Here is a 14,278-nt window from a genome sequence, read left to right on the forward strand (position 1 = left end):
CCACCAGAGAGGAGGGGGTCCACACGAAACCTGAACATGGCCCCCTCTCCTCTCTGAAACCAAACCTGGGAACACCTAAAACATTTTTAATACACTTCTACGTGCGTGTGTCAAAGCTACTTCATCTCTGTACAAACACAATTAGGATGTATACACAGTGCGATTTAGACACATGCGCAGTATAAATAATACACTCAAGTGCAACTGATGCTCAACAGCATGTGACTCAGGATCATACCCTTATTACTCTCTATGAGCGGTGATAAATATAACAGCCTCATAGTCAGTAAGGTCACTCACTGCTGTTCTTTTCTGGACTGCACAGTGGTCAATAACAAACCCTTCATCAGTGAGAACTTTTCTTGCAAATTTCTCATCATATCTGAACATATGTACCTTGTCCTGCCCAACCACCATATACGTTGTATTTAAAAGCCCAAACAATATCAGGTGTCCTTCAGGTTTTAGTAGCTTCACAAATTTTCTGAAATTACTTAAATAATCATCTTGGTCTTTGCTGATGTAATCCAACATCAATGTACTGATGACACAGTCTGCTGGTGGGAGCACCTCCAGGTCTGTGAGATTCTCATTGTCAATGTCACATTTCATGATCTTTGTTATTGCCATCTTCAAACTCATGTGTTTGTCCTGACATTGTTCACTGAAATATACAAACACAATAAGGTTCATTGGGATCTAAGACTAGCCATGCCACCACATGAGAAATAAGATATAGTTTTACAGTACATGGGTGCGAAGGTATAATTTAGGGAGGCATTGTTTGTTTTTTTGGAATGGTTCCTCAAAATTGGTAGAGATTGGGCATTATTCTATACTTTCAATCAAACACCCCTTTAATCTTTCAGGTGCATATTATATGAAAGTGGTGGAGAACAGGTGGCCATTGGATACCTCTATATGGAACACTCAGCACCCTTCAGCTTTATTCCTTTATTGCTCAGACTTATCCTCTGCTTAAAATCCAGCTAAAATCAATTATAAAGCAGAGAATAAGACTGAACAAGATCAGAGCATCAGATTTCTTTATTTCTTATCCTCATACAATATAAGTAGTGTATGTGGATCTTGGAGCATTTGTGGCACTTTTGGGTTAGTGGAAGCCTATAGTGGCATGTACAATTATGATCAGCATTTGGGCTGGTGTGAGGGTTCTAGGCACCCTAAGCAAATATTTACATTACTGCCCTAATTCCCCAATACACTCCTTCAGTGTATTTACTAGAGATGAGCGCCTGAAATTTTTCGGGTTTTGTGTTTTGGTTTTGGGTTCGGTTCCGCGGCCGTGTTTTGGGTTCGACCGCGTTTTGGCAAAACCTCACCGAATTTTTTTTGTCGGATTCGGGTGTGTTTTGGATTCGGGTGTTTTTTTCAAAAAACCCTAAAAAACAGCTTAAATCATAGAATTTGGGGGTAATTTTGATCCCAAAGTATTATTAACCTCAAAAAACATAATTTACACTCATTTTCAGCCTATTCTGAACACATCACACCTCACAATATTATTTTTAGTCCTAAAATTTGCACCGAGGTCGCTGTGTGAGTAAGATAAGCGACCCTAGTGGCCGACACAAACACCGGGCCCATCTAGGAGTGGCACTGCAGTGTCACGCAGGATGTCCCTTCCAAAAAACCCTCCCCAAACAGCACATGACGCAAAGAAAAAAAGAGGCGCAATGAGGTAGCTGACTGTGTGAGAAAGATAAGCGACCCTAGTGGCCGACACAAACACCGGGCCCATCTAGGAGTGGCACTGCAGTGTCACGCAGGATGTCCCTTCCAAAAAACCCTCCCCAATCAGCACATGATGCAAAGAAAAAGAAAAGAAAAAAGAGGTGCAAGATGGAATTATCCTTGGGCCCTCCCACCCACCCTTATGTTGTATAAACAAAACAGGACATGCACACTTTAACCAACCCATCATTTCAGTGACAGGGTCTGCCACACGACTGTGACTGATATGACGGGTTGGTTTGGACCCCCCCCAAAAAAGAAGCAATTAATCTCTCCTTGCACAAACTGGCTCTACAGAGGCAAGATGTCCACCTCATCTTCACCCTCCGATATATCACCGTGTACATCCCCCTCCTCACAGATTATCAATTCGTCCCCACTGGAATCCACCATCTCAGCTCCCTGTGTACTTTGTGGAGGCAATTGCTGCTGGTCAATGTCTCCGCGGAGGAATTGATTATAATTCATTTTAATGAACATCATCTTCTCCACATTTTCTGGATGTAACCTCGTACGCCGATTGCTGACAAGGTGAGCGGCGGCACTAAACACTCTTTCGGAGTACACACTTGTGGGAGGGCAACTTAGGTAGAATAAAGCCAGTTTGTGCAAGGGCCTCCAAATTGCCTCTTTTTCCTGCCAGTATAAGTACGGACTGTGTGACGTGCCTACTTGGATGCGGTCACTCATATAATCCTCCACCATTCTATCAATGTTGAGAGAATCATATGCAGTGACAGTAGACGACATGTCCGTAATCGTTGTCAGGTCCTTCCCAGATGTCAGCATCAGCAGTCGCTCCAGACTGCCCTGCATCACCGCCAGCGGGTGGGCTCGGAATTCTGAGCCTTTTCCTCGCACCCCCAGTTGCGGGAGAATGTGAAGGAGGAGATGTTGACAGGTCGCGTTCCGCTTGACTTGACAATTTTGTCACCAGCAGGTCTTTCAACCCCAGCAGACCTGTGTCTGCCGGAAAGAGAGATCCAAGGTAGGCTTTAAATCTAGGATCGAGCACGGTGGCCAAAATGTAGTGCTCTGATTTCAACAGATTGACCACCCGTGAATCCTTGTTAAGCGAATTAAGGGCTGCATCCACAAGTCCCACATGCCTAGCGGAATCGCTCCGTGTTAGCTCCTTCTTCAATGCCTCCAGCTTCTTCTGCAAAAGCCTGATGAGGGGAATGACCTGACTCAGGCTGGCAGTGTCTGAACTGACTTCACGTGTGGCAAGTTCAAAGGGCATCAGAACCTTGCACAACGTTGAAATCATTCTCCACTGCACTTGAGACAGGTGCATTCCATCTCCTATATCGTGCTCAATTGTATAGGCTTGAATGGCCTTTTGCTGCTCCTCCAACCTCTGAAGCATATAGAGGGTTGAATTCCACCTCGTTACCACTTCTTGCTTCAGATGATGGCAGGGCAGGTTCAGTAGTTTTTGGTGGTGCTCCAGTCTTCTGTACGTGGTGCCTGTACGCCGAAAGTGTCCCGCAATTTTTCTGGCCACCGACAGCATCTCTTGCACGCCCCTGTCGTTTTTTAAAAAATTCTGCACCACCAAATTCAAGGTATGTGCAAAACATGGGACGTGCTGGAATTTGCCCATATTTAATGCACACACAATATTGCTGGCGTTGTCCGATGCCACAAATCCACAGGAGAGTCCAATTGGGGTAAGCCATTCCGCGATGATCTTCCTCAGTTGCCGTAAGAGGTTTTCAGCTGTGTGCGTATTCTGGAAAGCGGTGATACAAAGCGTAGCCTGCCTAGGAAAGAGTTGGCGTTTGCGAGATGCTGCTACTGGTGCCGCCGCTGCTGTTCTTGCGGCGGGAGTCCATACATCTACCCAGTGGGCTGTCACAGTCATATAGTCCTGACCCTGCCCTGCTCCACTTGTCCACATGTCCGTGGTTAAGTGGACATTGGGTACAACTGCATTTTTTAGGACACTGGTGAGTCTTTTTCTGACGTCCGTGTACATTCTCGGTATCGCCTGCCTAGAGAAGTGGAACCTAGATGGTATTTGGTAACGGGGGCACACTGCCTCAATAAATTGTCTAGTTCCCTGTGAACTAACGGCGGATACCGGACGCACGTCTAACACCAACATAGTTGTCAAGGACTCAGTTATCCGCTTTGCAGTAGGATGACTGCTGTGATATTTCATCTTCCTCGCAAAGGACTGTTGAACAGTCAATTGCTTACTGGAAGTAGTACAAGTGGGCTTACGACTTCCCCTCTGGGATGACCATCGACTCCCAGCGGCAACAACAGCAGCGCCAGCAGCAGTAGGCGTTACACGCAAGGATGCATCGGAGGAATCACAGGCAGGAGAGGACTCGTCAGACTTGCCAGTGACATGGCCTGCAGGACTATTGGCATTCCTGGGGAAGGAGGAAATTGACACTGAGGGAGTTGGTGGGGTGGTTTGCGTGAGCTTGGTTACAAGAGGAAGGGATTTACTGGTCAGTGGACTGCTTCCGCTGTCACCCAAAGTTTTTGAACTTGTCACTGACTTATTATGAATGCGCTGCAGGTGACGTATAAGGGAGGATGTTCCGAGGTGGTTAACGTCCTTACCCCTACTTATTACAGCTTGACAAAGGGAACACACGGCTTGACACCTGTTGTCCGCATTTCTGGTGAAATACCTCCACACCGAAGAGCTGATTTTTTTGGTATTTTCACCTGGCATGTCAACGGCCATATTCCTCCCACGGACAACAGGTGTCTCCCCGGGTGCCTGACTTAAACAAACCACCTCACCATCAGAATCCTCCTGGTCAATTTCCTCCCCAGCGCCAGCAACACCCATATCCTCCTCATCCTGGTGTACTTCAACACTGACATCTTCAATCTGACTATCAGGAACTGGACTGCGGGTGCTCCTTCCAGCACTTGCAGGGGGCATGCAAATAGTGGAAGGCGCATGCTCTTCACGTCCAGTGTTGGGAAGGTCAGGCATCGCAAACGACACAATTGGACTCTCCTTGTGGATTTGGGATTTCAAAGAACGCACAGTTCTTTGCGGTGCTTTTGCCAGCTTGAGTCTTTTCAGTTTTCTAGCGAGAGGCTGAGTGCTTCCATCCTCATGTGAAGCTGAACCACTAGCCATGAACATAGGCCAGGGCCTCAGCCGTTCCTTGCCACTCCGTGTGGTAAATGGCATATTGGCAAGTTTACGCTTCTCCTCCGACAATTTTATTTTAGGTTTTGGAGTCCTTTTTTTTCTGATATTTGGTGTTTTGGATTTGACATGCTCTGTACTATGACATTGGGCATCGGCCTTGGCAGACGACGTTGCTGGCATTTCATCGTCTCGGCCATGACTAGTGGCAGCAGCTTCAGCACGAGGTGGAAGTGGATCTTGATCTTTCCCTAATTTTGGAACCTCAACTTTTTTGTTCTCCATATTTTATAGGCAGAACTAAAAGGCACCTCAGGTAAACAATGGAGATGGATGGATTGGATACTAGTATACAATTATGGACGGACTGCCACGGTTAGGTGGTATAAAAAAACCACGGTTAGGTGGTATATATTATAATAATAATACAATTATGGATGGACGGACTGCCTGCCGACTGCCGACACAGAGGTAGCCACAGCCGTGAACTACCGCACTGTACACTGGTTGATAAAGAGATAGTAGTATACTCGTAACAACTAGTATGACACTATGACGACGGTATAAAGAAAGAAAAAAAAATACCACAGTTAGGTGGTATATATTATAATAATAATACAATTATGGATGGACGGACTGCCTGCCGAGTGCCGACACAGAGGTAGCCACAGCCGTGAACTACCGCACTGTACACTGGTTGATAAAGAGATAGTAGTATACTCGTAACAACTAGTATGACACTATGACGACGGTATAAAGAATGAAAAAAAAACCACGGTTAGGTGGTATATATTATAATAATAATACAATTATGGATGGACGGACTGCCTGCCGACTGCCGACACAGAGGTAGCCACAGCCGTGAACTACCGCACTGTACACTGGTTGATAAAGAGATAGTAGTATACTCGTAACAACTAGTATGACACTATGACGACGGTATAAAGAATGAAAAAAAAACCACGGTTAGGTGGTATATATTATAATAATAATACAATTATGGATGGACGGACTGCCTGCCGACTGCCGACACAGAGGTAGCCACAGCCGTGAACTACCGCACTGTACACTGGTTGATAAAGAGATAGTAGTATACTCGTAACAACTAGTATGACACTATGACGGTATAAAGAATGAAAAAAAAACCACGGTTAGGTGGTATATATTATAATAATAATACAATTATGGATGGACGGACTGCCTGCCGACTGCCGACACAGAGGTAGCCACAGCCGTGAACTACCGCACTGTACACTGGTTGATAAAGAGATAGTAGTATACTCGTAACAACTAGTATGACACTATGACGACGGTATAAAGAAAGAAAAAAAAATACCACGGTTAGGTGGTATATATTGTAATACAATTATGGATGGACGGACTGCCTGCCGAGTTCCGACTGCCGACACAGAGGTAGCCACAGCCGTGAACTACCGCACTGTACTGTGTCTGCTGCTAATATAGACTGGTTGATAAAGAGATAGTATACAATACATACAACAATATACTACTATACTGGTGGTCAGGCACTGGTCACCACTAGTCACACTGGCAGTGGCACTCCTGCAGCAAAAGTGTGCACTGTTTAATTTTAAATTAATATAATATTATGTACTCCTGGGGGCTCCTGCTATAACAACCTGCAGTGCTCCCCAGTCTCCCCCACAATTATTATAAGCTTTGCCTTTTATACATTGATGTGCAGCACACTGGGCTGAGCTGAGTGCACACAGACTGAGTCACACTGTGTGACTGGCTGCTGCTGTGTATCGGTTTTTTTCAGGCAGAGAACGGATATAGCAGAGAACGGATATATTATATTAAAATAAATAAAAGTTAACTAACAACAACTGCACTGGTCACTGTGGTAAACTCTGTCTGACTCTGCACAATCTCTCTCTCTCTTCTAATCTAATTTCTAATGGAGAGGACGCCAGCCACGTCCTCTCCCTATCAATCTCAATGCACGTGTGAAAATGGCGGCGACGCGCGGCTCCTTATATAGAATCCGAGTCTCGCGAGAATCCGACAGCGTCATGATGACGTTCGGGCGCGCTCGGGTTAACCGAGCAAGGCGGGAGGATCCGAGTCTGCTCGGACCCGTAAAAAAAACATGAAGTTCGTGCGGGTTCGGTTTCAGAGAAACCGAACCCGCTCATCTCTAGTATTTACATAAAACCACACTTGGTCTATGACAATAGGGGCAGAGACATTTTTTATATGTTCAATCATTTATCAACTCACCCTCACAGCACCCATTAACACATTTGTCCACACTGTCAGCACTCCCTATTCTCCTGCTACCCAGCACCTACTAATCCATTCACCCTGAGAACTCATTATCTACCCTTCTCACAGCACTTATTAAACTCAATCATACACCAAGAACCCAGTAAAGGTTCCCTTACTTGCCTGGCTCTTGCTGCTCATTCAGCTCCTCATTGTTGTACAGCTTGCGGTGCAGAGTTTGCATAATTGGCTGTGCCAGAGGGAAGGGAAGGAAAGGGAAGGGGACAGCCTCAGCAGGCTGCCCCTTCAGGTACCAGTGCCCTTATGCAGCTGCCTAAACCTGCCTAATGGAAATGTAGCCCCTATATGTGGGGGAATTTGTGTTCAGTGGTGATTTGATGGCACGTGGATGGATTTCAGGGTCAGGGCAGTGTCTGAGTTACATATGGATGTTAAAGAAGATGTAGGATCGAATCAGGAACCCGATGGTGGAGATCCCAGTAGCCAAAGTACCGGTGCCGGCATCCTGAATGGAATCCTAATCCCGGCTCTCTGACTGCCGACATCCTGACTGCCGACATTTCAAACCCAACCCAAATATATTTGCATTGTGAAATGTAAGTGGCTGATGTGGGAGTGCGGAAGTCATCTGGGAAATGTTTCCTGAGAATAAGTGCAGTAGCTGTCCCAGAGCCGCACATGCACATGAGTCTCTTCCTTACACCCTATCTGGGGCGTCTGTATTTTTAATTTTAGTTCCTAAATGGAATTCTCTGCTCATTTATCTAGATTTCTGTGACATCTACTGATATTATAATGCTAGTTATCGTTATCCTCATGGTATTATCTTTAATTATGTAGTTTGCTCATTTGAAATAACGCAATAATTCTCTATCTGATAATGTATTACATAATGTAGCCTGTTGCTGAACTTGCTGTTCCACATGTGTTATTACATTTGCAGTGATTTTTTTTACCATATGCAGTAACTCATTCAGTATATTGTCTTATGTTGGTCCCATTTATCAAACAGTACTAGTTACACAAAGAAAATGTGAATATGTTGTGAGGGAATACATACACGCTATGGACGGCCTGGATGCCGGCTGTCAAGATAGTGACACCGACATCCTGGACGCCATTATACTGCCAGCGGAGAGTGCGCTAGATGGCCCCTTGCGGGATTCCTGCTCTCGCCATGCTGCGTGCACGGACTCGCTACGCTCGCCACAGATTTTATTATTTAGGGAAAAAGCCTGTTGCACTGGTATTCTGGCGGCAGCATTTCACGACTTATTGGGATTTCAGCGTTGGCATTGTCTTAGCTGGGATGTTGTCAGGCGGTCTTGTGATTGCCTCCCTTTGTGAAGTGACCATAACAGCATCAGGTGGCATTTCCCACATATTGGCGGATTACTAATTCTGCCTAATTTCTACTCAGGAAATACATAGAAACTATTAATTTAATTCTGTGTTATAGATCTGATTCAGGAAGAATATAATTTTTGGATACTGTCATAGTGAATGGAGAAATGATGAGAATATAATAAAATACATGATACAATAACAAGTTTGATTTACCTTACCTGCTGAAATTACATTGCTACAGTATCTGCATTATTTTAAAGAAATATGGAAACATAGAATGTGACGGCAGATAAGAAGCACTTATCCAATCTCATCTGCCCATGTACACACACACACACACACACACACACACACACACACACACACACACACACACACACACACGCACGCTCACACACTAGAATTCATTTTGGGTGGGAGCCAATTAACTAACCAATATATTTTTTTGGGGTGTGTGAGGAAATCGGAGCACCGGGAGGAAACACACTCAAGTATGGGGTGGACATACAAACTCCACAAAGCCCATCGTGGCAATCAATCCCACAACCCACTGCCCAAATTAATTGAGTAACAATATCTCATTTGACAGCTGAGGTACGTTATGAACCATAAGATTAGTAGTGTCTTCCTGTCAGACAATTTGCCTTTTATGTCTCTACAGGGGGACGGATAAAAATGTGCCATATGGTATATTCATTTCCATAGTGCTTAACAATCTGTTTTCTAAGGATACTGAGAATGTGGTCCTGTTTGTATCTTGTGGGTTGTCACGCTGAGCTGCATCAAGAATTATATGGTATGTGACTGTGGGATAAAATGTCCATCTTAGTGAGTGCAGGTCTGGTTATCTGGGAGGGTAAAGCAGGAGAAAAAGGGGGCCTGGCAGTTACCACTTTGCCCACTCAATGCCGAGGAGACTGAGAAGACCCAGGAGAGAGAGGTATCACAGGCATTGTGTGTTCTCAACTCTGCAGCACTCATTAGAGGGATAAGAGCTGCAAATGCAAGAAGGGAGGGAGAGCCTCATATTAAAAAGCTTTACTGTAAAAGGGGATAAGTCCCTATATTGAAAATAACTACAGAGAAATGTAGATTTCAAATATCTAAACTCCCAACACAATATAAAAGTAATTTTTTCAAAATTTGGTGCATTTCTAATAGTGATGAGCGGGTTCGGTTTCCGAGAAACCGAACCCCCCCGAACTTCAGCCCTTTTACACGGGTCCGAGCCATACTCGGATTCTCCCGTATGGCTCGGTTAACCCGAGCGCGCCCGAACGTCATCATCCCGCTGTCGGATTCTCGCGAGATTCGGATTCTATATAAGTAGCCGCGCATCGCCGCCATTTTCACACGTGCATTGAGATTGATAGGGAGAGGACGTGGCTGGCGTCCTCTCCGTTTATATAGTTATTAATACTACACAGTTGATCTGATTGATTTGCTTAGCTTATTGTGGGGAGGATTGGGGAGCAGCTGTTAGGAGGAGTACAGTGCAGAGTTTTGCTAATTTTTTATCCGTTCTCTGCCTGAAAAAAAAACGCTCCATACCATATCTGTGCTCAGTGTGCTGCATGATATATCTGTGCTGAGTGCTCACACTGCTTAATTGCTATAGCTATAGCAGGAGTACAGTGCACAGTTTTGCTGACAGTGACCACCAGTATACGTTTGTCTGCCTGAAAAACACTCCTGTGGTGGCTTTTTTTGATACTATAAACGCAGTCTGCTAACAGTGTCCACCAGATCCATTATACTGTATATAGCAGTATGGTAGGCCACTGCTGTACCTACCTCTGTGTCGTCACTCGTCATCCATAAAATGTATACTATCCATCCATCTACATTGTATACCTGTGGTATCTTTTTTTTTATACTATAGTATAAACGCAGTCTGCTGACAGTGTCCACCAGGTCCATTATACTGTATATAGCAGTACGGTAGGCCACTGCTGTACCTACCTCTGTGTCGTCAATCGTCGTCCATAAAAAGTATACTATCCATCCATCTACATTGTATACCTGTGGTGTCTTTTTTTTAATACTATAAATGCAGTCTGCTGACAGTATCCACCAGGTCCATTATACTGTATATAGCAGTACGGTAGGCCACTGCTGTACCTACCTCTGTGTTGTCACTCGTCGTCCATAAAAAGTATACTATCCATCCATCTACATTGTATACCTGTGGTGTCTTTTTTTTATACTATAGTATAAACGAAGTCTGCTGACAGTGTCCACCAGGTCCATTATACTGTATATAGCAGTACAGTAGGCCACTGCTGTACCTACCTCTGTGTCGTCAATCGTCGTCCATAAAAAGTATACTATCCATCCATCTACATTGTATACCTGTGGTGTCTTTTTTTTTATACTATAAATGCAGTCTGCTGACAGTATCCACCAGGTCCATTATACTGTATATAGCAGTACGGTAGGCCACTGCTGTACCTACCTCTGTGTTGTCACTCGTCGTCCATAAAAAGTATACTATCCATCCATCCATCTACATTGTATACCTGTGGTGTCTTTTTTTTATACTATAGTATAAACGCAGTCTGCTGACAGTGTCCACCAGTTCATTTTACTGTATATAGCAGTACGGTAGGCCACTGCTGTATCTACCTCTGTGTCGTCACTCGTTGCCCATAAAGTATACTATCCATCCATCTACATTGTATACCTGTGGTGTCTTTTTGTTGTGCGCATTAAAATATGGAGAACAAAAATGTGGAGGTTAAAAAAATAGGGAAAGATCAAGATCCACTTCCACCTCGTGCTGAAGCTGCTGCCACTAGTCATGGCCGAGACGATGAAATGCCATCAACGTCGTTTGCCAAGGCCGATGCCCAATGTCACAGTACAGAGCTTGTAAAATCCAAAACACAAAAGATCAGTAAAATGACCCAAAAATCAAAATTAAAAGTGTCTGAGGAGAAGTGTAAACTTGCCAATATGCCATTTCCGACAAGGAGTGGCAAGGAACGGCTGAGTCCCTGGCCTATGTTCATGGCTAGTGGTTCAGCTTCACATGAGGATGGAAGCACTCATCCTCTCGCTAGAAAAAAGAAAAGACTTAAGCTGGCAAAAGCACAGCAAAGAACTGTGCGTTCTTCGAAATCACAAATTCCCAAGGAGAATCCAATTGTGTCGGTTGCGATGCCTGACTTTCCCAACACTGGACGGGAAGAGCTTGCGCCTTCCACCATTTGCACGCTCACTGCAAGTGCTGGAAGGAGCACCCGCAGTCCAGTTCCTGATAGGCAAATTGAAGAAGTCAGTGTTGAAGTACACCAGGATGAGGATATGGGTGTTGCTGGCGCTGGGGAGGAAATTGACAAGGAGGAATATGATGGAGAGGTGGTTTGTTTAAGTCAGGCACACGGGGAGACACCTGCTGTCCGTGGGAGGAATATGGCCATTGACATGCCTGGTCAAATACAAAAAAAAAAAAATCAGCTCTTCGGTGTGGAATTATTTCAACACAAATGCGGACAACAGGTGTCAAGCCGTGTGTTGCCTTTGTCAAGCTGTAATAAATAGGGGTAAGGACGATAACCACCTCGGAACATCCTCCCTTACACGTCACCTGCAGCGCATTCATCATAAGTCAGTGACAAGTTCAAAAATTTTGGGCGACAGCGGAAGCAGTCCACTGACCAGTAAATCCCTTACTCTTGTAACCAAGCTCCCGCAAACCACACCACCAACTCCCTCAGTGTCAATTTCCTCCTTACCCAGGAAAGCCAATAGTCCTGCAGGCCATGTCACTGGCAAGTCTGACAAGTCCTCTCCTGCCTGGGATTCCTCCGATGCATCCTTGAGTGTAACGCCTACTGCTGCTGGCGCTGTTGTTGCTGCTAGGAGTCGATCGTCATTCTAGAGGGGAAGTCGGAAGACCACTTGTACTACTTCCAGTAAGCAATTGACTGTCCAACAGTCCTTTGTGAGGAAGATGAAATATCACAGCAGTCATCCTGCTGCAAAGCGGATAACTGAGGCCTTGGCAGCCTGGGTGGTGAGAAACGTGGTTCCGGTATCCATCGTTACTTCAGAGCCAACTATAGACTTGATTGAGGTACTGTGTCCCCGGTACCAAATACCATCTAGGTTCCATTTCTCTAGGCAGGCGATACCGAAAATGTACACAGACGTCAGAAAAAGAGTCACCAGTGTCCTAAAAAATGCAGTTGTACCCAATGTCCACTTAACCACGGACATGTGGACAAGTGGAGCAGGGCAGACTCAGGACTATATGACTGTGACAGCCCACTGGGTAGATGTATTGCCTCCCGCTGCAAGAACAGCAGCGGCGGCACCAGTAGCAGCATCTCGCAAATGCCAACTCGTTCCTAGGCAGGCTACACTTTGTATCACCGCTTTCCAGAATACGCACACAGCTGAAAACCTCTTACGGCAACTGAGGAAGATCATCGCAGAATGGCTTACCCCAATTGGACTCTCCTCGGGATTTGTGGCATCGGACAACGCCAGCAATATTGTGCGTGCATTACATCTGGGCAAATTCCAGCACGTCCCATGTTTTGCACATACCTTGAATTTGGTGGTGCAGAATTATTTAAAAAACGACAGGGGTGTGCAAGAGATGCTGTCGGTGGCCAGAAGAATTGCGGGCCATTTTCGGTGTACAGGCACCGCGTACAGAAGACTGGAGCACCACCAAAAACACCTGAACCTGCCCTGCCATCATCTGAAGCAAGAGGTGGTAACAAGGTGGAATTCAACCCTCTATATGCTTCAGAGGATGGAGGAGCAGCAAAAGGCCATTCAAGCCTATACATCTGGCCACGATATAGGCAAAGGAGGGGGAATGCACCTGTCTCAAGCGCAGTGAAGAATGATTTCAACGTTGTGCAAGGTTCTGCAACCTTTTGAACTTGCCACACGTGAAGTCAGTTCAGACACTGCCAGCCTGAGTCAGGTCATTCCCCTCATCAGGCTTTTGCAGAAGAAGCTGGAGACATTGAAGGAGGAGCTAAAACAGAGCGATTCCGCTAGGCATGTGGGACTTGTGGATGGAGCCCTTCATTCGCTTAACCAGGATTCACGGGTGGTCAATCTGTTGAAATCAGAGCACTACATTTTGGCCACCATGCTCGATCCTAGATTTAAAACCTACGTTGGATCTCTCTTTCCGTCAGACACAAGTCTGCAGGGGTTCATAGACCTGCTGGTGAGAAAATTGTCAAGTCAAGCGGAACGTGAACCGTCAACATCCCCTACTTCACATTCTCCCTCAACTGGGGGTGCAAGGAAAAGGCTAAGAATTCCGAGCCCACCCGCTGGCGGTGTTGTAGGGCAGTCTGAAGTGAGTGCTGACATCTGGTCCAGACTGAAGGACCTGCCAACGATTACTGACATGTCGTCTACTGTCACTGCATATGATTCTCTCACCATTGAAAGAATGGTGGAGGATTATATGAGTGACCGCATCCAAGTAGGCACGTCAGACAGTCTGTACGTATACTGACAGGAAAAAGAGGCAATTTGGAGGCCCTTGCAGAAACTGGCTTTATTCTACCTAAGTTGCCCTCCCTCCAGTGTGTACTCCGAAAGAGTGTTCAGTGCCGCCGCTCACCTTGTCAGCAATTGGCGTACGAGGTTACTTCCAGAAAATGTGGAGAAGATGATTTTCATTAAAATGAATTATAATCAATTCCTCCGTGGAGACATTCACCAGCAGCAATTGCCTCCAGAAAGTGCACGGGGACCTGAGATGGTGGATTTCAGTGGGGATGAATTAATAATCTGTGATGAGGGGGATGTACACAGTGAAAG

The 14,278-nt window shown here is 45.4% G+C and overlaps 1 protein-coding gene across 1 annotated transcript in view; it reads right to left on the reverse strand.

Moving 5' to 3' along the window:
- Positions 1-243: 243 nt before the first annotated feature.
- LOC134965643 (nicotinamide N-methyltransferase-like) overlaps positions 244-14,278 on the reverse strand; it is a 90,680-nt gene continuing 76,645 nt past the window's right edge. The window contains exon 3 of the mRNA XM_063941979.1: positions 244-664. Coding sequence (XP_063798049.1) covers positions 244-664 — 421 coding nt within the window. The remainder of the gene's footprint in view (positions 665-14,278) is intronic.

This window comes from Pseudophryne corroboree, chromosome 10 (assembly GCF_028390025.1).
Source record: "Pseudophryne corroboree isolate aPseCor3 chromosome 10, aPseCor3.hap2, whole genome shotgun sequence".
Taxonomy (NCBI): Eukaryota; Metazoa; Chordata; class Amphibia; order Anura; family Myobatrachidae; genus Pseudophryne; species Pseudophryne corroboree.